This window comes from Lissotriton vulgaris, chromosome 1_1, assembly GCF_964263255.1.
Source record: "Lissotriton vulgaris chromosome 1_1, aLisVul1.2, whole genome shotgun sequence".
NCBI lineage: Eukaryota > Metazoa > Chordata > Amphibia > Caudata > Salamandridae > Lissotriton > Lissotriton vulgaris.
Genome location: NC_141685.1, coordinates 2,030,125,504 through 2,030,149,292, shown reverse-complemented (window position 1 = coordinate 2,030,149,292; position 23,789 = coordinate 2,030,125,504). Strand labels below are relative to the sequence as shown.

At 43.3% G+C, this 23,789-nt stretch overlaps 1 protein-coding gene across 2 annotated transcripts in view; it reads left to right on the top strand.

Annotated features, from left to right (window-relative positions):
- Nucleotides 1–23,789, top strand: part of IRAG2 (inositol 1,4,5-triphosphate receptor associated 2) — a 1,414,859-nt gene that overhangs the window by 715,439 nt on the left and 675,631 nt on the right. For both annotated transcript variants that reach the window (XM_086920312.1, XM_086920307.1), the window contains exon 16: nucleotides 10,485–10,648. In XM_086920312.1, the coding sequence (XP_086776438.1) occupies nucleotides 10,485–10,648 (164 nt within the window). The remainder of the gene's footprint in view (nucleotides 1–10,484; nucleotides 10,649–23,789) is intronic.

Sequence of the window (23,789 nt, the reverse complement as noted above, 5' to 3'; positions counted from 1 at the left end):
AAAGAGGCTCAAGGATTGATTGAATCCCCGACACGATAGGCCTGCCGGGGGGTGGGCGAGTAGGCTTATGTATCTTCGGTAAGATGTATAGAGCAGGAGTCCTGGGGGTGTCATTGACCAGAAACTCCGCTTCTTTTACCGAGATCCATTTGTTAGTCTTAGCCCTGCTTACCATTTCATTGATCATTTTGGATAGCTCCTCGACAGGGTTCTTGTTAAGAGGACGGTAGTTCGTACGTACATTCAGCAGACGTTGTACCTCTGCATCGTAATCTTTCGTATTTAGTACAACAACAGCACCCCCCTTATCTGCTGGTTTTATAGTAAGCAGACTATTCTGTTCAAGTGACCTTACTGCGTTCCAATCATCTTTAGTCATGTTTGAGTGTCTAAGATGTTCCTGGGATTTTTCAAAATTTTCTATGTCTTGTAAGACCCTTTCCTCAAACACAGCCACCTCCGGACCCATAGTCGCCATGGGAGGACAAAAAGTGGAGGGTTTTTTTAGATTAGTCCCTCGGACGAGTCAGTATCTTTTTCTTTATTAGCAAAAAACTTTTTTAGTTTAATCCTCCTCATTGTTTCATGGAATTCTGTACGGCATTTAAAAGCATTGTGTCTGGGTGTAGGGACGAATCCTAAACCTTTGTTCAAGACTCTCTCTTCATCAGATGTTAGAGTATAGTCTGACAAGTTCACAACAATGCTTTCATCTAGTTCGGTGTGCGACCTCTGCTGCGAGTCACCCTGGGTGAGTGGGTCTGCCATTGGGGTTCTGAGTTGCCTCTCCCTCTGCCTCTTCCTGGGTTCCCCCTCCCCCTGTTGTGATTGGTTCCCTGACCTTGCCCTAAAAAAGAGCGTAGTAGGGCCCCCAAATCTTCGTCCTGGCGATTCTGTTGGTTAAACCTAACCCTATTACCTGTTGGGGTTCCTCTTCCTCTTCACTAGAGGTGTTGTTAAACGTCCAGTTGTTAGGAGTTCGTCTGAACTGCTGTCTACCACCTCTGCCTCTCTGCCGTGTACCTGCACTTTGCTGATCTGTTGTCTGTTGATAGTACTCTTCCTTTACATACGGAAAGGCCCACTCATGTGAGTACCTCTCTAAGTTTTTGGTTAGCCCTTTAATTTTTTGGTTGACCATATAATTTTTATAGTCTGCCAAATCGTCCTGAATTCTCTGTAGATGCTCTTTACTATTCAAGAGGGTCGTGTCCTTGGATATGGTTTCCTCCAACTCAATGATTTCTTTGGAAGGGCCTCGCTCAAACGTTGGGCGGTACTGATTATTAAAATGAGCCAGTCCCTAGTACATTTGTTAGCGATGAAACTCCAATCCTGGCGGAATTTATTGTCGTCCAAGAAAATCCTTGGTTCGATTCTAACTAATAGGCTGGGGGGTGCTGCACCTGCTGTGTAGTATTCAGTCATCAGCGCACCATGCAGTGCAATCCTCACTTGTTTTTTCTTAAGATTGGATAATTTCTCCCATTCTTCTCGGGCAGAAGTAGTGCCCCTGAGTGGGGCCCCCGAGAGTAATGATGGCCCTGATAAAATTGCGGCTATCTGGTCATTGGTGAAGGCAAGACAATTCTTATCCATCTAGAAAAAATATCCTTTCCGGGAGTCTATACAAGGGGAAGATCCTACCCCAAATTTTAATAAACCGTTCAGAATACCCAGCATGTAATGGTACTCTCGCTGTCACTATACAGGAACCACTATTCAAAAGTGGGGTGTCTAGACTTAGTCGTGAAGAAAGAAGAAAGACAAAATCATTAAAATGAACCCTACCATTATCATTTAAATACAAAAGCTCTCACGGCTGGGCCGCCGTACACGACATTCAATAACAAGAGGAGCTTAGAGGGAAAATTATGGGTACTAATGGGAAAAGCCCTCCACTCAATGAATACAATACAAAAGAATTCCCAATACCCAGGACTACGGATCGAGTACCTCTGAGAAGCGATACCACGACGATACCAAAGGGACATTACCCTTGTGGCACATGCTCAGTGTGTCCATTAACCAGCAAATGCAGTAGTGTAATGTTATCTACTGCAAGAGAATGGTTCCTAAACCAATTTAGTAACTGTAACACCACCAATGTGGTTTATAGGTTACTGTGCAGTTGTGGTCTACAATACATTGGACTCCCCACGAGGAGAATAAAGGTTCGCATACAGGAACACCTAAGCACCATCAGGGCTGGGAAATTGACGACCAAATTGGTCCAACATTGTCATCAAGAAAAACACAGCTTCACATGGACAGTGTTGGAAACAGTAAAGGGAAATCCCACCAACGTGGAGTCAATCTTGATCACAAAGGAAGCGAAATGGATTTTCAGAGAGAGCAGTGATAAGCAGGGCCTTAATGAGATTATAGAGTGGAACAAGGTAAAATAACTTGTCAACCACCTTCAATGTTATGCCTTCTGAGTAGGCGCTTCGTAGCCAGATACACTATTTTGGGGCTATACATTTTGCCACTGGTATTAGACATCAGCAGTATCCATAAACTTGATTTCACGAAGGTGGCTCCTTCCTTTTAATGCCTGTTCAATACTCTGTGTTCATTTAATATAATGATATAACATTTTTAGTCCTGTTGTTGTACTCTAGTCGATTGTCATATGTACAACACAGTCTGGACTTATCCACCTTTTATTTTCAGGGTTGCCTCTGTATTTACTCAGATACAATCCTAGAACGTCCTCACCATTCCATAATGGCGCCCACAGTGGTTATCGAATTCCCTTTACTTCTATGAATGTGTACACATATTGGAGGAATCGATTTATGATGGTTAGGAGACTGGCACACATGAGGAGGGCTCTTTATTTAAGTCCTTATTCAAGTTTTCCCAAAAACGCTGGTTTCATTCTAACACTTTAAACTATTTATTTAATTTCACCCACTGCGGTGATTTAGCAATTCCATAATGGCGCCCGCTTTGGTTAGTAAAGTCTTTTACTTTCTTTCAGGCCTCATCACGTGACAGGGGTCTTCTCCTATCACGTGATCATGGTGCGCGATGCTCCATCAACTGGCCCGGGAGGTTTAAATGGTGCACCTTCGCTCCCGTTTGTTGTTCCTGGGATGATACAACGCCCTTGAATCTCGTCCGTACGGTAAGGAGAGGGCTCCGGGTTCTGGGCGCCGTCGGCAGCCCGACTTTGCATATCTGCTCCGTGGATCGAGCGGACAACCTATACCGGCATGAACAGTGTGTATTATGCACAACTCGTCCACGGGTTGTAATTATGCCCCCAGCACACTGATAGCAGGCTATATAGGCGGGTTGCTAGTTTAAACATCCCCGCTCACAGACCCTAGGAATGCAGAGTCCCTGGGTTATGTGGGTTTGTTCCGAATGGACATTTTTGTACGTTTATCTTTTTAGCAACAGCAAGCAGGTTGCCCTCCATATATTGTCTACAATGGGGTCAGAGGAAACGCGTATGTTATGTGAGCGTTCCAATTTGACTCTAGTTATATAAAACATTTTAATAACAGTGAGCAGGTTACCTTTAGCACAGATACCAATGAATGGCACTATTGGGTCAGAATATATGCATTGACACGGCACAATAGAGAGGATCCCTTTAGTCAGCAATTCTCTGTTGATGCTCTATTGAAGTAAATGTGTATTGGGTTGACACTTTTTCACGAGTGGGGTGGCAGCCCACGCATGCAAGGGGAATTCAAAAAGCATGCTAACATACACATATGATACTGATTACATATAAATACCCCACAGGTTGATGTGACAACCGACTGCTTGGCGGAGTACTGCTTGTTCAGCTGGTACGAGGGAGCATAGCTGAATAAGGGTAAACTAACAAATGAATAATTTCATTAACAGTATTTCTTTTTAAAAAGCACAATAATTTGGATGTCTAGATTATGAACTGGTCGTGATTTCATTTTATTCTATTTCATTTTTTCAACTCGGCAGCTTCCTGTTCAAAAGATGTTGGAAGTGGGTGCAGTAACAGAGTATTGACCCTGATGAATCTGCCATAAAGGTTTCTGGGCAGTGAAACATGTCGGTCACAGGTAGTGGGATGTGATTTTAAGCTACCAGCCTTTTTATTTCAACTGCGCACACCCCAATCATAAATAAAAGTAGTTTAAGAGGTGTGTCTGTTGATTTTATCTTTCACTCTGTTTTGTTTGTCTAAGGAGTCACGCTCTAAACTCCTTGCTATGCACCTTCTCTTTACCTTTTTTTCTCACTTAGTCACCAAATTCTGGAATAGGAATGGCCACCTATGATGAGAAAGGGGCCAAGTTTCTGGTAAACATCTGACCAGATCGCCCCGAGGGTGTTCGCCCGTGAGGAGCCTTCCTCTCCACCACACATTTTTCCTTTATTACTTTGGTGTATGTGTGGGTCTATGTATGGTCCTATGCAGGGCTGAAATTTTTTTTGGTTGCGCCGAGTTGAAAATATATTGAACCCCCCACAATCAGTAATAGTGACAGACTAGATTGTCTGTTTAAGGACAGTAGGGCATTAGAGACAACGAACACCTAAATATAGAAATAATATCGGGTGTTCTCCGAGATTCTACTTTCTGAGAATTTAGGCGGACTAGGGTCTCATGCCCGTTAGATAATCATTTCTTTAAGGACATTGAAATCCGGTATACACAAGTACTACAGGACTTCTCGCGTGCCTTCCTGCCTTCGAAATCATTGCATTGTCTGTTGACATCTATGTGTAGTTGTGCATATCGCTGGGACTGTTCTCTAAGGGGAGACTTGTTTTTCAGTCTAATGTGGTGTTTGGTTCCATGGGATTCTCTGTTTTCATCAAGATTCTTCCATTTCTCTCTCTTCCACTCTGGCAGATAACTTATGTCCAGGCTTCCTTTTGCAATACTGTTTGTCTCCACTTTGTTGATATCAACCTCCGGTATTGCTCTAGCACCTACTGTGGTGTGCGTTACTTTTGAACAGACTAGTGGCCCTAGTCCTTCCAAGCAAGGTGAATCCGGGTTGGAAAAATAAGACAAATTCATATTGACAGCATTTTGGGATTTTCTTCCATAGTGGAATTGCTTCCCTTAATTGGAATGTCCCCTAGAAGCTTCTGACAACATGGTCTTTTGCAGGCATTTGCAATCGCTGTAGCAGTCTGCTCTTCTGCATGTTCCACATTATATGGTCTCTGTCTGATTGCCTGGAAGAACAATGTCTTCTGACGGCAGAGGAGATGGCAGTTTCTGTAGTGATTGTCAGGCTTCAAACTGTGCTGTTACTATCCTGCAATATTTTAACTCAGTTGTAAGGTTGTTACATAGCAATTTATGGATAGCCTTCTAGGTGTCTTCTCTCGGTCATGTCTCGTGATCTTTTTGTCACTCTGAAGCAAATACACTAAACTGAAGGATGAAACCAGTCCTCCTCCTCATGTTTCCACTGGTTGCCCTGTCACCATTTCTATACACACTAGAGATGTTTAATTCCAGTTTCAGTTGCATCCTCTCGGGTTAATTGACCAATTAACGAATGTCTCTATTGGAGTGCAGTAGTTTCATTCTTTGTATTTTCCATCACATCACCTATGAAAAGCAGAGTATTAACAATGTGCATATGGCAACGTAGTGAAATAAAGGCAAGTATTTAAAAGCCAAATATGTCAATCAAGTAATTTTATGTTGGTTCATTATAAAGTCAACAAAACAGTGATTCAAACATTGCTTTTATAGGACAGCCTATGAAGTCTAATCTCACTTCCACACTGGTGCATTCAATACAACCCTTTAGACTATAATTAGGCAATAATTACCTGACCTCAACGTTTTATATTTCGAGCAATACTTAAATGGTTGCCAGAGGTAAAGAACCTGGTTTATGTTCATGTATATCAGCCATTTATTATTGGCGTTGCTGCGCAACCAAATGTTAACATGAATCAAGGTAAACATTCAGCATTAATTTGTAGAGCATCACCATACAAGATATAAAGAAGCAAGGATTACAATAAGAACATTAATCTAACATTTGACAGCGGCACGTATTGTATTAACCTCTGATGGAAATATATCTAGTAAATTGTAATACCTTTATCATTATTTTTTATGACTTTTTTAATATAAGAACGTATTCTTACATCTACTACCCCTAATGAATAATTGGTCAATTTCGATTATATTTACTTATAGGGGATCAGATTTATGTTTTGTGATATATTTCCTGGTGACCGACTTCCTTATGGGTGTGGTATAGGTTCCAAGAATAAGAGTACGGTTCTTTTGAGAATGAATCAAACCTTACGATTTGAACTTAAGAAAGGTAGTTAGAATTTTGAGGTCTGAATTAATGATATTGTACTTCAGAAGTTTGAAAATTGACAAACTGATTGTGTACTTTTATCTTTAACTCGCCTCTCTTATAACCCCCACCCAGCATCATCTTTCCTTCTATTCACCTGGAGCTTTCTGTGCCATTCACGATGCTATCTGCATTTGGCCATCCTGAAGTTGGTTTTTAACCATTGCAAGATGGCTGCCAAATTGTGCATGAGCTGTGAGCCTTTTCAAATGACATCTGTGATATTTTAACAAATTCCATTGGTAGGTCGCTGCCACCTATATACGTGTCTCCTCAGTGGCTATCTTTGGATGGAATATATATATATATATATATATATATATATATATATATATATATATATATATGTATATATATATTTTTTTATGAATTTCAAAATGCTGCCGCTGATTCGCAGCATTCATTATTAGACAATGTTTCTTAAGATGTTATAAAATGCTTTCAAAAGAAGTTCACCATTTGTGGTGACCATCTTTAAATGTATTTTGTAAAATCTTACCAAATTTAATTCAAAGACAGATGATGCGGATATGTGCACATTCAAGGCAGCCACCTAGGTTTTTTTTTTAAAGCATTGGCAAAGCCAATGCTGTACAGTGGCTGTGACCAATTGACTTTGCCAGTGTTTGTTTTCCTAGACTGTCGCTTTCAGAAAATTGATTCGTGAGGTTAGGTCTTCTGCTGAGGAAGGGAAGAATGTAAGTCATTTGTAGCATAGAGTGGCGACTTAAGGAGCAGAGGAAATCCGTTGATGATAGCAGTGTTATCCACAGACTGGTGTAAACCTGAGGACCAATTTTGGTGCAACAGTCTCAAGGTGCACTGTCCATGAGTAGACCCGTAGGCCAATGTGCATCCCACAATACTTATAGTAAACATTTTTATCCCTTTTTGTTCACCTTTTATCCAAGTTGTTTCCAGTTCAAGCAACACAGAACATGATTTTCAGACCTTCCATGTTGGTTAAAAATGATGTAATTTGAGTGTGCGTTCTATCACTTTGATTATCCACAGAATGGGACATCAGAGCGGCTGGAGGGCTCAAACAGTGACTTATAGTGCTAAGAGCTCCTTGCTTTTTTGTTGGAAGTTTTGCTGTTAGGGTTATTGGGGATGATGATTTCGGCTTCTCGAATGAGCTGTAGGTAGGAGGATTCAAGTTGCTTTAGAAAGACAAGGTAATCTGGCTATTTTATGGATCTCAATTTCTTTTTTATTTTCTTATAAAAATATACTTATGATCTGTTCCTGATTGCACCATGTTGCAAACAGATTTGGGTCTTAAGGATATGCAGAATGTTGTTGAAGTCCCATAGGAAGGTGTTGACATTAATGATTAGGTCAACTGATTCTTCTAGAACTGTTAGTGTTTTGTGAGGGAAGACTAGGCAGACTTTCTTGCTGAATCTGCTTAGTGTCTTGACTGACGTATTTTCTTTGGTGGTTGATGGCTGTGTAGTTCAGCTCATTGGTAATATAGGGAAAGACAGTCCTCTTGAGATGCTAGTTATTGGTTGTAAGAAATTGGCGTAATGGCTGAGGAGGGTGGGAACGGACTTCAAATTATAATCTCAATCCTTTGCAGGGTGAACCACTAAAGTCACTAAATAAACCTGTGCTTAGCACTCTAGTAGTTTGGCACAAAGAAGTCCGGTTTAGCTCAGAGGCAATATGTAACATATTCATGCAATACAAAAACCATAATAAAGTGAAAACGCAACACAAGAAAAATCCCCAAATCAATTCAAAAGAACTGAGAATAGTTTTATAAATTGAATAAGTAGAACCTAAGATATGAATTTATAAATCTTGAAATAAAAACAGTGCCAAAAAGCACAAGACACCAGCTGCGGCTATGTAGTTGCATTAAACCGAGTCACATTCAAAGGCCAAGGCTGACCACAAAGGAGACGAGGTTGGATACAGGGATGCAGTTTGCCCGAGTGAAAGTTTACTTTCTGACTTAAAAATGTAATGGCGAAAAAGCAGTTGTTGACAATTCGTTGGCAGGGCAAGCTGGATTCGAAGTGGGGCTCAATGTTGGTGAGCTGCAGAAGAGTGAGGTCCTAATGGGGTCGTTGAAGTAGATGGGAAATCTCTGAATGGGTGAAGTCCATGGCCAGGAAGGGCTCTATGCTGATTGGATGCTGCTCGGTATCTGTCCATATAAAGCGATCTATGTTCTGACTTAGAAACTGTTCTGGAATTCAGGTCTCCTTCAGCTGGAAGCTTCACCAAGTTGATGCCAACCGATGATTAATTTTGATTACTGCTACTTCGTTGAAGAACCTGGTTTCCATCGACTCTACAGACAAAAGGTTGGCCAAAAAAAGTCCTACTTCATGCAGTATGAGGACTGGGGGAGTCACTCTAACACCAGCCAAGGATCAAGGACCTGGGGTGCACCACCTGGAAGTTAGGACTCGCTTCAACAGAGGCCAGTAGCAGCGTCCAGGGCTGGTCTTGTTGGAACTAGTCTGCTGCGCAGTTGCAGGGATAGAGGCCTCTGAAAGCTTATGTCCTTGTAGCTCAAGCAGTTAGTCAGCCAACTGGGTTCTTCGGTTCAAGGCAAACAGATCCAGTCTTCCTTCAGGCTCTTCAGACTGCAGGGCAGTGTTTCTGATTTTTCAATGAAGTGTTCTGAAAATGATACTAGGATGACACAATCATGCCCAGTTCCAGTCCGTAAGTGGGGAAACTCCTGGCCACTCCTTAACCAATGGGATTAAATATCCCAGGGATGACAGGACCTACATTAGCAGCACTCCTGTGTGGTTTACTGTAAACTATCCCATAGTACCCCTCTTTCCCTAAATCCAATATGAAAGAGCCTTTCTTTACCTGATCAAAGCTCCCTGTATCCACTCAGAGGTGTGGCTATAACAAAGGGAAAAGCCTCCCTTATGGTCACTCCAAACCAGTTCTGGGGGAGTCCTCTCTTCCTCTGGGTTTGGGTCAAGTTGTCTAGGAACACAAAAGTGTGGGCAGGTCCCCAGGCCATCCTGCTGAAGGAAACCCTTCTGCACACCTAAGCCCTTAGTCGTACCTCTGGGAGCAATCCACATCTCACCACACAGAAGTCATTAGCAGTCATGTAACACTGCACACTGGCAGTAATGCCCTTTTGGCAGTCTGCAGGGAAATGACAACCTTCTAAAAGTATAATTTCCAAAATACTAATATAAAATCCGACCTGACCATTAAGTTGGGTATTAAATGTGTATTAAAATGGGTCTTGACCCATTTTGTTCTAGTTAACCTCAAAATTAATTTAGCACTTATTAAATGTGTTTGTGTAAACCAGTGTAAACCTCTGGGGCAGCCAGCTTTTCACAGTGAAAAATGTTTTTCAATGTCAGTTTATGAACACTGTTAAATATACAAGACCTACCTTTGAAACACCATTCACCATGCTGTATGAGCATTAAGAGCCTGCCTTAGGGGTGGCTTGTATTAAAAAAAAGTTTAGGCCTGGCAACAGGTATATTTTGCCTGGTCAAAATGGCAGTTTGAAACTCAACACCCAGGTTGCTGTGGCAGGCCTGGAGATATGTTTTACATTACTACTTTAGTGGGTGGCACCATGAGTGCTGCAGCGCACTAGTAGCATGTAAGACTTGGGTGGAGGTGGTACCATATACTAGTGATTTACAGACAAATATGCTAGTTAAGGGAATTCCAATTCTAACTTGTATTCAGAGGTGTGTACAAGCACGTTACCCTTGGTTGGCAGGAGAAAGGTGTGCAGAGTCCTATGGCCAGCAAAAACGGGTTCAGCAAAAAGAAGGCAAAGCATCTGGGGGAATACCATGTAAAAGATGGTCATTTCCAACATTGATCATGGAAGTACTGGCATGTTCTAGGATGTTTCCTTCGGTTGAGTCATTTACGTGTTGTGCAATGTCAGCAGGATTTGGTTGAGTGGGGTTTGATGTTCAATGGAAGCATGCAATGTTTTCATCTCTTTGGCTTGGTCTGTTGATCATCTGGACGTAATAGTATCAAATTTGTTGTTGCCCATCATTGCTTTTGCAAGGTATGTCTGCAGAGGATCGAAGTTAACTCCAATGATTTGACAGTGCCTTGTCCTGTATTTATAGACTAATCTTGAACGTATTTTTTCAAATTGTCTTTTTTCAGATACTCAAGCAAGAGCTTAAAGTAAAGAGAGTTCTTTGGATTCAAAGGCTGAAGGTTTTAGAGCAACACAAGGGATCCCTGGACTTTGAGTTTGCAAAAACGGCAGGAAATGTGAGGAGACTGAGGACTGAGCTTGTCCATCTGAAAAAGGCACTTTCTTCCAGGTACCTATTCCGTGGAGGTTTCATCGACGTTACTGCTGTCATAAGACAAACATAGCGATATCACTCTAACCTCAGTCTTTTGATTTCAAAATGACTACCACCGCTGGCATACATAATTCAATTTATATATGTGCTACATTCCAACCAAAGCCACAGTAAATGCAATGACTTGTAGGGAGCACAAGAGGACCACAGCAACCTTAAGGCATTTATTCAATTTTATAAAACGTCTTGGTTAGTTAAAAATGTGGATTGTGAGAATTATGGAAAAGACAATTGCACACAGGCCAGATATTATTTTTAATATATGTCTTCATAGTATTTGTAGAGTGCACGTCTAGCTATGGGGCAAAATGTGTTTACTTATAATTCAGATGTGATACATATTTACAGATGAACACTAAAGAGACATTTATATAAGTTGCCAAATAGGCTGCAAGCAGTGGCTGTTCATATCACTCTAGAATGTGTTGAAGGTCATCTTTTGAGATAAGTTGTAATTGTAAACTGATTCTTATATTGTCTCTGCCCGTTGAAGTTGGTCTACCCTTTAGATGTTTGTTCATTTGCATTTCATTAAAAGCATGATACCATAACTTCTATAAAATATTAATGTGGACTTGCACATATTACTAACAGTTCTTGGGGGCTGCTTCTTGTGAAAAATGAAGTTGTGGCATTTTGAAACATATTAAGCATATGATCTCCGTATTATGCCTGTCAAGTTACATAGATAGCTGAAAGCTGAAACAGTTGTACTATTCCTCTTGGGTGTTTCATTAGGTTGTAGTGTCAACTAAAGTAGAACCTTCATGTTGTTTTGTACTATTGTTATCACTTGTTTTATTTAATGGCTTATTTTAATTATTACTCTAATGAAGTGTTGGGTTGACGTCCACATTTCATGAATACTAACATCCGGCTCACTAGTACCCTTTTGAGCAGCCTCAGAGTTAGTCAGAGAAAATGTATGTCTTTTACTTTATTAAGCATATATATTTTTCGATTTAAGAGGGCTTATTCTACTAAATGGGAATAAAACTGAAGTAGTATTTGTTAATATCCTGATCCTGAGGCCGTCTGAAACATACGCAAAAATGGAGTAACTTTATATTTTTTGGATTCTAAACTATCCTCTTTTTACCAAGTTAGTACAAGCATGAAATGTAACTTTACTGTTTTAACTGGCTTGGGGAGTTGCGTCCACTAGGAAACGGAGTCTCCTCTGAATCGTTATCTTCCAAATATTAGGTTATTGAAATATTATCTTTGTAGGAAGTATAGGAACTAGAAAAAGGCATTTAAAATGTATTTCAACCAAGGCACCATAACACCGCCCTGAAGTCTCTTCATTGGTTCCTTTTATAATGAAGATTCAGACTGAAGATCCTATGTATCGTCTTCAAGGCAAATGTACTACCTTCAAAAAAATAGCCTTTTCACAAAGGTACAAAGTTTTTAATCCATTTGCCCTAGCCTGTCGGGGGTGAAGGAGGCAGTCAAAATGTAAAGATCGTCCTGAAAAGAGTTCATTCACTATCACTTGTCGGCATCACTCACTCATTTCTTTTTCAAGGGACCTGGTTAGAGCAGCATCCCTTATTGACTACAGCGTTATGGGGAAGACCTAACTAGTCCCTCCAGTGCTCCGCTACGATCCATCTAACATCTGACACGCAATGATAAGCAGTAACATTGGAGAAGGGCATACTGGTTATGCTGCACAATGTAGTTCAAATCAAATGGGATCAAGAAAGAAGCAGAGGTTCAATCGGCTTCCAAATGACATTAGTCATTAATCAAGCAAAAGGGTAGAATGAGCCACAAAAATATCCATACCAGATTCTCAGGAATGTTATCTTAGAGACCCTCAACCACACATTCACAGTATGCAGCGTATATTATCTACGCTTAGTGTGGTTTGGTGGATAGTGTCATCATTGGGTCTGTCACTTTAGTGTCCCATTCTCCAAGTGACACCGCAACCACCATCAGGAGGGAGACTGTCTGGATGTTGACAGTGGTAAATCGTTTAAAATTATCTCCTATCCTGTACGTAAATCTTTATTGAGGGAAGAAACCAGGGTAGGGACAAGACTAAAAACAGATCGGTGTTTTGTGGATACATTACTGATCCACGACACCTAGGGGTGGGGTTGACATGTTTTTCGTTTGGGAACTGCCCATGCAGGTCTGTGGTCTTCATCAGGACCAAGAGTATGGAAGGCCCAAAGCTAAAACGAAGATTCGGGATGAGAGAGAAACGCAGCACCTCTGCAAAGGGCGGTTTTAGGCCAAGCTAAAACATATCCATCCCAAATCCTCCATCCCATAATGAAATTTGAATTTCTGATTAAGTTATCGGCCAAAGACTGGCCTACAACAGCGTTATGTCTTGAGCAGAGTGTGCTCTTTGATGAAGACAGATGAGTCAATACACTTACCTGAACTATGAGGAATGCCAAGGTTTTAGGCCTTCCATACTCTTGGTCCTGACTAAGGCCACTGACCTGCAAGGGCAGTTCCCAGCCGAAATATGTCAACCCAAACACTAGGTGTTGTGGATGAGAATCAACATTTTTCAGAAAGCATTGATATATGAAGCTATTTATGTGTGTAGGTGAATAAGGATGAAAAGGATTATTCAAAGAGGTTCCTAGATTTCGTCGTCACCCAGGTAATATCCTTGTTATGGTGAATGGACACCTGACTGATATCACCTACCTGGGATCTACATCAATTGCTCCTGTGAACACGCAGTGCCTGTTGTGCAATACCTGGTATGCAAAACTTAGGAGCAAGTGGGGACATAGACTCCAAGCAGAGAAGAACTGAAGCCAGGAACATAATGGCTCATTAGCTAAGAATCCAAACAGTAGAAAGATTAAATCGAGGCTAAGGAAGCTGAGATTGCACCTACCTCCAGTCCTGCTTCCATGAATCTGTTGGAGTGCTACCCATAGCTCCTTCCCACCACCATTCTAGTGTGTTTACACAGATAAGTCTGGCAGTAACAGGCGAAGGTGCCTTCAGGTGAAATGAAAATGATGACTGTGATGTAGATGAAATTGATAAATGTTCCCAAATGGCCAAAGGGCTTAGGTACCACATTTGAAGAATATAAAAGTTTAAATGGGCTCACCCCAGTAGCATCTTGACAAAAAATGTTACTTCCTGCTAACCTACTTCTGCTAATCTGGTTCTGAAATACTGAGCACGTGAAACTCATACCAAAGTTCTTCTTTTGAGGCAACTTCACTGTATAGAGGTGGATTGTCCTAGTGGACTTAATCTAGATGAACCACATGGTACATATGCCTTAAGGACTGGTTCATGTGGTAGTGACTGGTGACAATTGATGGTCTTCATTTGACTAACAGACTTACATGATCGTACTTTTCATTTTCTTACTGTGATAGACTTAGAATGTGGAGAGCCTTTATTAGCCTTTATACTGACACCTGGTGAGCATAGAACCCATTTTGAAGTGTACAATTAAGACAGATTGGAGGGCTGTGGTTTTTTACAATGATTTTTGACCTGAATGCCCGGGTTCATTGAACGTGTTTTAGATGCTCTGATGCTGCTGGCCCTAGGCTCTTGGCATGACCGGCTTCGTTGTTGAGTTACCCATGTGTCTACCTCCTTTCTGCTGTTTCCAAATCCCTGCATTACTGACATTGACCTGTGACTTCCTGTGAGTAGCATACGTTCCTGGGTAAAGGAGCCTGTGGTTCTTCAGCCCAGAAATGATGCTCTGTGAAGGCAATCCGCTTGTGACTCTGCAGTTCTATTGTGTTCAGTGTTTGTATCAGAACACACAATCTGCTCTGCATAGCCTCTTCGTGTGGGTATTTTTGTCAGACTCTTTAGAAAGTCAATCGGCTTTGGAAGCTAAATTGTGTTATTTTATCTACATACAATCTTATTTAAATCAATTTAAAAAGCAACAATAGCTAAAAGTGTGTGTTATAGAATGCCCCTGAGCAGGAGAATTAGGATGCGGCCTGTTAGAATTGGGGGTCTTTGGTTGGCACAGGTAGGTACTTGCGTCAAGCAGGGACCCTCTTCTATGGGCAAGGGAATTACCCTCTTAAAATAACCCCTGCTCACCCTCTAGGTGGTGTGGCGCGAGCAGTCAAGGCTAGTTCAGAGGCGATGGAAGTTAAGCATTTGTGACCACATACAGTAACCCAGTGACAACACTACAAATTGACACCACACAAGGTTTTGTATCAAAAATAAGTTATACTTTACAGAGAGTTACAACAAGACCAATAAACGACCAAAAGAATCCACAGTACTATCAAATTTCAAGAGTTCTGGTTAAAACGGTGTAAATCAAAGTTATGTGCGAGTTGGTAGCCTTGTCCGGCTACAGCTTGCTGAAAGAACACAGAGTCTAACAAATCCAGCGGCCCGCGGCGACTGTCGACAGACTCAAACACAGTACCTTTTCCTTGGGGCGACCGGCACTGATGTGCGAGACGGTTCCGGTGATCGTCGCGGTGCAGGAAAAGAAGCGTTGCAGGTCACGGTGTCCCTTCCGTCGCGGTGCAGGATATGGCTCGTTGGCGGCGTCGATGAGCTCAGAGCTTGCGTTGTCGGGGCGGACGTGGCTCTTTGCGTTTCTTCCAGCTTTACGGTGCGGCGTTCGAGCCGGAGTTCGGGAGCTGGCGTCGGTCAGTCCGGACAGCGGTGCGAGTCGGGCGGTGCGTCGCAAAGTGTGCGAGGCGGTGCTCGACTCCAGTGCGGTCACAGGGCTCAAAGTCAGCAGCAGTGACCGCTTCGGTCAGACCAGTTCTATTCGGTGTAGCGAGGCGTTGCACGTTGCGATGTCCTTCCAGTCGCTGTGCAGGCTTCAGCTTGTTGACGGCATGGAGACTGAGTAAGCACAGGGCAGGCACATCAGACGCCCCACAGGAGGTGGAGCCAGCATTGTGGAAGGCAAGTACAGGCCAGGAGCACTTTGTTAACCGTCTTCCTTCTCTTCTTTCAGTGTGCAGGGCAGAGACATCAGACACACCCCAGGGGGTGGAGCCAGCATTGTAGCTGGAAGGCCCAGCCCTATTTGGGTCCCAGGTGCAACTCCTCCCTCCCATCTTGGATGCAGAGCTCCCTATTCACCACCGGGCAGCCCCAGCCTGTCTCCTGGAATTCCCCAGTCCTGTCACACACAAACCCAGACAAGGAATCCACAACCTAGCAGAGTCGGGCTCAAATGGTTAGGCAAGCAAATACCTACTTTCTAAAAGTGGTATTTGCAAACACAGAATATTAGAATAAACTTTACTAAAAGATGGATTTTATTATTTTGAGTCCAGGCATACTAAAACTTCTACCATGTTCCCTGAGTCTGCTCGGATTATAAACATGTAACAATCCAGCAGCCCATTCACCATTCTATCCTATGGGGAACAGGTAGCCTTGTAATAGTGAAAAATGAAAATTGCTGTAATTCACTATTAGACATGCCATACACATCAGGGCTTGTCCTACCTTATACTTACAATGCATCTTGCCCTTGGGCCTACCATAGGGTTGACTAATATGAAGACAAGGGAAGGTTTAGGGACTGGCAAGTGGGTTCACTTGCCCAGTCAGCATGACAGTACCAGACTGCACGCAGGCTCTGCAATGGGAGACCTTGGACACATTTTACAAGTCTGCTTCTGTGGGTGGCACAACCAGTGCTGCAAGCCCACTAGCAGCAATTTGGATTTACACGCCCTGGGCACACTCAGTTTACTGTACTAGGGTCTGACAAGTAAACCAAATATCCAATCATGGAACCACTAATCAATACATCAATTTACAGTAGGGAGCACTGGCACTGGACAGCAGTGGCACAGTGCCCAAAGCATCTAACACAAGAAAAACAAATGAGGCAACAGCAAAAATGGAAGGGAGACCCACGCCAATGATGCCAGGTCTAACACGGCTAAATAGGGGTGCCTGAGCCTCTGGCAGCCAGTTTGGGACACAGAGGGCAGCTCGTTTTTAGAAAATCACGAAACGCAAATTATATTCTGAACCAAGGAACTCTAAAGGGATGGATGTTTTAACTGACTACAGTGGATCTCCTGGACAAGCGAGAAATACTGAAAAGCAAAACGGTCTACCCTCTTATTCCACATTAATTCTCACAAACTTCAGTCTCGAACACACACTAATTCACTCACATACATATACAAAACCCTTACGGTCACTTGATGATGGACTGGTTTCTAGCTTTCCTGTTAGAATGTGCTTTGCTCACTGACCACGTTGCCTAAGTCTTGCCGTCATGTTTCGGTCTCATTTAGTCAGGCAGCACAAGCAAAACCTACCATGATGCTTGCCTGTTTTTAAGAGGCTGTTCTGAGATTCTTACCGACTTGTGAATTTTCATGAAGGTAAACGGATTGGAAGCCATACATGCACACAAGTTGGTTTTGTAAGGTAAGGTAATCGGATTGTTAATTGATCTTTTGTAGTTTTACATTTTGTGCTGCAATTCATTGCCTCTCAAGTGTTTCTGACAGCAATTTTTCTTCAGTGTTCGGGATTCAATTCAACTAGTGTGGCTGTGTGATGCATTGACTTTCCCTTTACCTACACAATTACGGACACTGTACAATTAGGTATTTGAGTCAATCAACTAACTGGCACATAATGTATGTTTGAGCACAGGACCAATATGAATCCCTTTCTCACATTCAGTGGTTAATGCTTGCAAAGGTGGCTGCTGAATGCAGAATGCTGATATCACCTGAGTGCCTATACACTGATGGATGTCCTTGCGTGGTTTCAACTGGAATTATTGCAGTCACAGGTCCTCCATGCCTCATTGGATATGGCCCATCCGGCTGATCCCTTCAAATACACCAATACTTCATCAAACTGAGCTTGGGCCATTAGCGTAGTGAGTCTTTTAGCTGATTTTCTATTGTTCTTCTGAATGAGTTGAGCCACAGAATGTTGCATCATCAACTAGTGTTCCCAGCAGTGAAGGGCTAAAAAGGAAACCTCTCTGTCTAACTGATTGTCATTCTGTGTATGTGTGTTTCTTTGCCATTCTGTGTATGTGTGTTTCTTTGCATAGAGAACTGGTCCCCAGATATAGTGCTTGTGCATTGAGAACCAGCCCCACATGTAGTGTTTGTGCATGGAGAACCAGTTCCCATATGTAGTGTTTGTGCATGGAGAACCAGTCCCCAGATATAGTATGTGTGCATGGAAAACCAGTTCCCAGATACAGTGTTTGTGCATGGAGAACCGGTCCCCAGATATAGTCTTTGTGCATGGAGAACCAGTCCCCAGATATAGTCTTTGTGCATGGAGAACCAGTCCCCAGATATAGTCTTTGTGCATGGAGAACCAGTCCCCAGATATAGTATTTGTGCATGGAGAACCAGTCCCCAGATATAGTATTTTTGCATGGAGAGCAAGTCCCCAGAAATAGTGTTTGCTCATGGAGAGCCAGTCCCCAGAAATAGTTTGTGCATGGAGAACCAGTCCCCAGCTATAGTATTTGTGCATGGAATACTAGTCCCCAGAAATAGTGTTTGTGCATGGAGAGCCAGTCCCCAGAAATAGTGTTTGTGCATGGAGAGCCAGTCCCCAGAAATAGTGTTTGTGCATGGAGAGCCAGTCCCCAGAAATAGTGTTTGTGCATGGAGAGCCAGTCCCCAGTAATAGTGGTTGTGCATGGAGAACCAGTCCCCAGACATAGTCTGTCTAGGTAACACAATGATCACTTGTGGGCAGGTTCTCCACCCTGGTTGATTCATTCCATTGCCATATCCTCTTGGCTCAGTAAGTCACAAATCACAGCCAGGCAACCAGATGCCCTGGCACGATCTCCAATTAGGAGAGGAGACCAGCTCTGAGCTGTTATCTTCACAGCGGGCATGTTTATTTTTTAGTTATTTTTTAGTTTTATATAACTCTAGCTAGACCCAAGGGTAGTTGAGCGCTTTACATGTTGTGTGATTACATTTACACAATGTACATGAGGGGATTCATAATAGCCAAAGAAAAGAGCAATACATCATTAGGTGGTTATAAAGTCACTACAGTATAATACAAGAACGCATTGAGGAATGGCATCCGGTACAGTACAGGAGATTGAAAGAGCCAAATGGCCGTCTTGAAGGTGCCAGTCAATGAGGAAAATGCTGAGCAGGTAGCTTGCGTGTTTTGAAGTTGTTGTTGAGAAGTAGAAGTTTGAGGTCCTGTTTCAAGGAAGGAAAAGAAGGGTTGCAGGGGTTGACCTTGCCTACTTCTTACTTCGGACACATGGAAGAATGTGGGTCCGTTTGTGTTTGGCAGGTTTACTCCTGTAAAGGTACACACAAATCATTCAGGCATGCGTGCATCTCAGCGCACTGCTTCGCTTTCTTCTGCATGGTCAGGATTGTTTTGCTGGGAATGGCTTGGGAGCTCATTGGGTGTTTCACGCCTGTCGCTCAGCATGTGTGAATATTTTAAGCAGGGACCAATGAATGTGCTTAACGAGCCTTAGGCGTTTCTTAATGTGTTTAACCTTGAACTTTTTTTTTTTTTAACCTTTATTGAAGCAGAAACAATGTCACATTACAATCTGTCCTTGCAGTACATATGCAGTCACGATTACACAGCCCTTTACATTATATAACAGAAATAAGAAGGATGTTAGTCCAGAGAGGCACATTACTAGACTAAGATACCCATGCAGAATTTTTGTGTAGGCTGTTTGGGGAATGTAAAGGTGGATGTGGCGATGGAGGTTTGCCTGCAGCACCGCCTGTGGCAACCAGAGGGCCCCCAGTGGGGGAGTCTGATGGACTGGTTGGGGTAGCTTGGCGTTGTAGGTAGGAAATGAGAGAGGCCCAGATGTCAGGAGGTCTACTGGCAGCTGACAAAGTCCCAAAATTCACCCAGCACTCTCTGACAGTGGGCAGAGTCATTCAACCAGTTCTTGACCTTGGGTGCCAGTTTTCGCCCCCAGTGGATTGACACCCTGCGTTTAGCAAGAACCAGAAGCATAGCGGTTATTTTGCGGCTCGCATCAGATATGTTTCACATAACCCAAGAGGCACACCATGGGATCAGGAGCGACTCGTTCGGATGTGATGTCACTGATGGCTGCGCACACGTCCCGCCAGAAGGTAAAGACCCTAGGACACAGTCTGGCAAAATGAGAAAAGTCAGCTGAAAGAGCGCAGCACCGCGCACATCTATCACTTGCGATTAACCCCATTCTGTGCAGAGTCGCAGGTGAGCGGTAAAGTCTATGCAAATATTTAAAATGTATGAGCCGCAAACGATAGGAGATAAGCGCAGTGCGGGAGCGATCAGTGTTAACAGAGGATGCGTGAGAGCATAAATCCTGGTTACCAGTTTGCGCCGGGTCCTAGAGACAGGGACAAGCTTGAGGGCAGCAAGCACCGGAGGAGCCTGAGGGAATGTAGGATTGGCTTCCCGACAGGTTGCTCTAATTTGGTAATGTAGTATATTATCCATTCCGCCGGCATCTCCAGAAAGGGCGAAAAATGTATTATTGGGGTAGATGTCTGCAATAGTGACGAGACCTAGATGCGCAGCGCATGGGGCCATGCCCGCAGTCTGTATTGGAGGGAACGCTGGGTTGCTGGCTAGGGGATGGAGGGGGCAGAGAGTGCTGGCACTGGTATATTTCCGAAGCCCATCTAGGCCCAGCAAAGGCACTCTACTGTGCATCTCGCCGCACTGGGTTTAGGTGGAATGAAGAGTGCGGTCTGAAGTGGCCATGGAGCAGCAAGGTCAGCCTTAACCGCAATGTGAGGTTGGAAGGGCGTGGGGTGCAACCAAAATTGGAGAAAGCTAGCTTGGGCACAAAGTGCGTATAACTTGAAATCTGGGGTGCCCATGCCAGCTCGGGCCAATGTGAGTGTGAGAGTGTTGTATGCTATTCTAGGTTGTCACCCTGCCCAGATCAGAGTGATGACAAGAGAGCGTAGTTTACAGAAAAAGTGCGGTGTATGTGGGACAGGGATGTTTAAGAAGAGATGTAGGAATTTCAGTAGCACCACCATTTTGGCAATGGCGATGCACCCCGCCAGCGCCAGAGGGAGTTTTTGCCACTTCTGGATTCCAGCCTGTCCATCGCACGGCTGATGTTGGCCCTCCAAAGTTCATCCACGTCTCTGCTCAGCCAAATGCTGAGATACCTGGTGGTTTACGAGAAAACAAGGGAAACCCTTTTCACACAGGAACCAGGGCAAACAGTTTATCCAAAAAACAATGGTTCCTGTGATATATTTATGAATCCAAAATTTATACATAGCATAATAGCAATTCATAGAGGTCGAGAGTATATAGGGGATGGAGCAAGAGAGAGACATGGCCAGTGTATCGAATTTTTCATCAAGGTTTTTGTATTTTCAAAACAATGGTTGCAAAGATAATTAGTTACATATATTAATACACATACTAATGCAAAGACATAAAGTGCAAAGTGTCCCTAGTGTATACGAGGAAACAAAAAGTATCAATTAGACAGTGAGTGCATAAATACAGTGGTTTGTTCTGGGAATATGTACAAGGAAGGAAGGACAATGACCAGTCAATGATGCAGGCAATAGTAGCACAGTGTCTATCCGTAATCATAGGCACTGTTCTTGTGGTTCAATTCCTATGGCGTCTACGGCGTTTTGACCCGTGGAGATGAGGGTCTCGACAGGACAATGGGGGACATCTACAAGTGATTTAAGGACATGTGGTCAGTGAATGCACTATGTGTTAGAATAAACATATGTAGAGAGGGTTCTCTGGAAAAACGTGAACCTTAATCTTGAATAATGGTAACCCATGTGTGGTAAATAATTCGGATTGACTTACAGTTGTCCCAGCCGGGTACTGTGGTCATGTATAAAAAAGGAAGAAACAATCAATCATGGCACGTGTTAAGAAGAATTACATTTTACATGTTTTGAACAGGATATTAACGCTATCTAGGTATACTCACCACTGTAGTGGTCAAGTAAAATTCGCGCTTGTAGTGAGCGAGAAGAAGCGTTGGTGAGTGACCGAATCGTCACTGCCTTACCATCTAATGGTCCGTAGGATGATGCCTGAAAGACAGGATTGGGGCCTCATTAGTTTTGCCTCAATAATTTGAGAGTAAGAATATAGGTACGGGGTAGCACTAAGGATTTAGTAATACCTGAATTTTAGACCTTAGCGCTCAGTGGCGTTGCCCAGAGTTTGAATGTAGATCTGGTGCAATCTGTACTGGTGTGCTCATGTTTAGTAGAATGAAACAGGAGTTTTTTTCACTGACCCTGCGGGAAGAGTTAAGAACACTCGATCCGCGTTAGGTTGCGCTGTAGATTGCCGATGCATGGGGAATGTGAATGGAGATCATGTTAGCAAGTCATAGAGTGGTGTGGACAATAAAGTTGTTGCACAACACACTTCCACCGATGATGTTATAGATGCAGGTTTCTGTATGTCCGCTACACATGTGAATCATTAATACATAACAATGAATGTAAATCCAAGGAGCACTCGTTTACATGTTTAAGGCACTAAAACATAAACCGAGTGTTGGACCTGGGGTCTCCAAGTCACATAGGGTAGCTTGGCCCTAAGTAGGAAGGCCTAACTCAAAGGTACATGTGTTAAGTTTGCACCACACCCTTCAGTAACATAACGTCCATCCACTCCAAAATAAGGACACTACACCAGTTTAGAAAAATATGGGTCGTTTTATTTAACAATACTTCTTTGTTCTTTTACTCCATCAGTCTGCTTTGTCACTATATACATCAAGTACTCCCCATCTGGTTCTTTGCATTAATTAAGTTCCCAACAGTACCCTGCATGCAGCAATTCAATTATTCTCCAGAAGATAAAAAGAAAACTCTGCAACAACTGCACTGTTATTTTACATAAGCAGCATTAATATCACTTTCTTAAGGAGTAAACAAAAGGCACTTTACACTTTAAAACCTCTTTGTCTCTTTAACTAGAGAATCCTAAGGATTCAGCCGTCAGTTCCACAGTGTTTACTCTTTGATATAAGGATTTGGGCAGCTCTGGAGTTTGAATTAAAAACAAGCAGGTTATTTGTCTACTGTGAGAACCGTTCTGATTTCCTTGTCAACCCCATTGGTTTTTACCAGATACTTAACAGGACCACCAGTCTCAGGTCAACTTACACGACCTCTCTGTACCACGCTATTTGAATGTAGCAGGTGAATATGTCAAAGGAGGTTTATGGGAAATATCCCTGGTACTTCATCCACCTTGTCTCCTATTCCTTTTCCACTCGCTCTCACGGAGACAGTCTAATGGATTTCCCCAGTCCTGATGACTGCTAACCTCCGATGGTTCCTTATTTCACCTTACGCTGATATCCTGAATGGAAACAGATTTCCCTCACCTCGCACTGCGTGTCAACAGCGAGGCCTTCCCCCCCCTCAGGTGCTGCAGCCGTGCGCTACACTGAACAGTCTTACCTGGTGTTTGGCAGACTCGCCCCGGTCAGGACACACAGCCTCTCTCCCTCCTCTCACCACGTTTCTGTGGCTCGCTGGTGTCTTCAGTCGAGGCGCTGTCGGCTCGGTGCAGCTGAAGGGACCGGAGCCACTCCGAGACTCTTCCAGAGTTGCTGTCGGCACTGCATCCCGCCCACACCTCAGGCGTCAGAGAGGGAGGGAACGAACGCAGTCCGGCCTTCTTTGCTCCCCGCCCCTTCTTCCGGGTTATCGCTAGCCTGCCTCACTGGCCTTCGTGTTGTTTCCACAAAGGCACTATCGCCCTGCTGACCCCAAGCGGACCTTCCCGTGGAACCTCCCTAACGGGCTTGAAGTAAGAGGGACAGTAGCAATCAGGAAAATCTGCCAACCTAACCTCAGTGAGGTAAGATAATTTCCTCAGTCTGATGGGCGCTTAGGCTTTACTCGACCCCACACACCTTGAGGAAACAGTTCAGGCTGGGTCCCGAAAGGGGTAGGAAAACAGTACCAGTCTTCTTTACTAAATGCGGGTTCTCAGGCTGATCGTCTGCAACTCTCCCTAAGCAGCCCAGCCTTGTTTCTCTCTGGGGCTCAGTTCGATGTTTAGAGCTACGTATGACCAAGTGTTGATAGGGCTTAGTCAATAGGTAGGGGGACCCACTAACACAGTAGGGCAG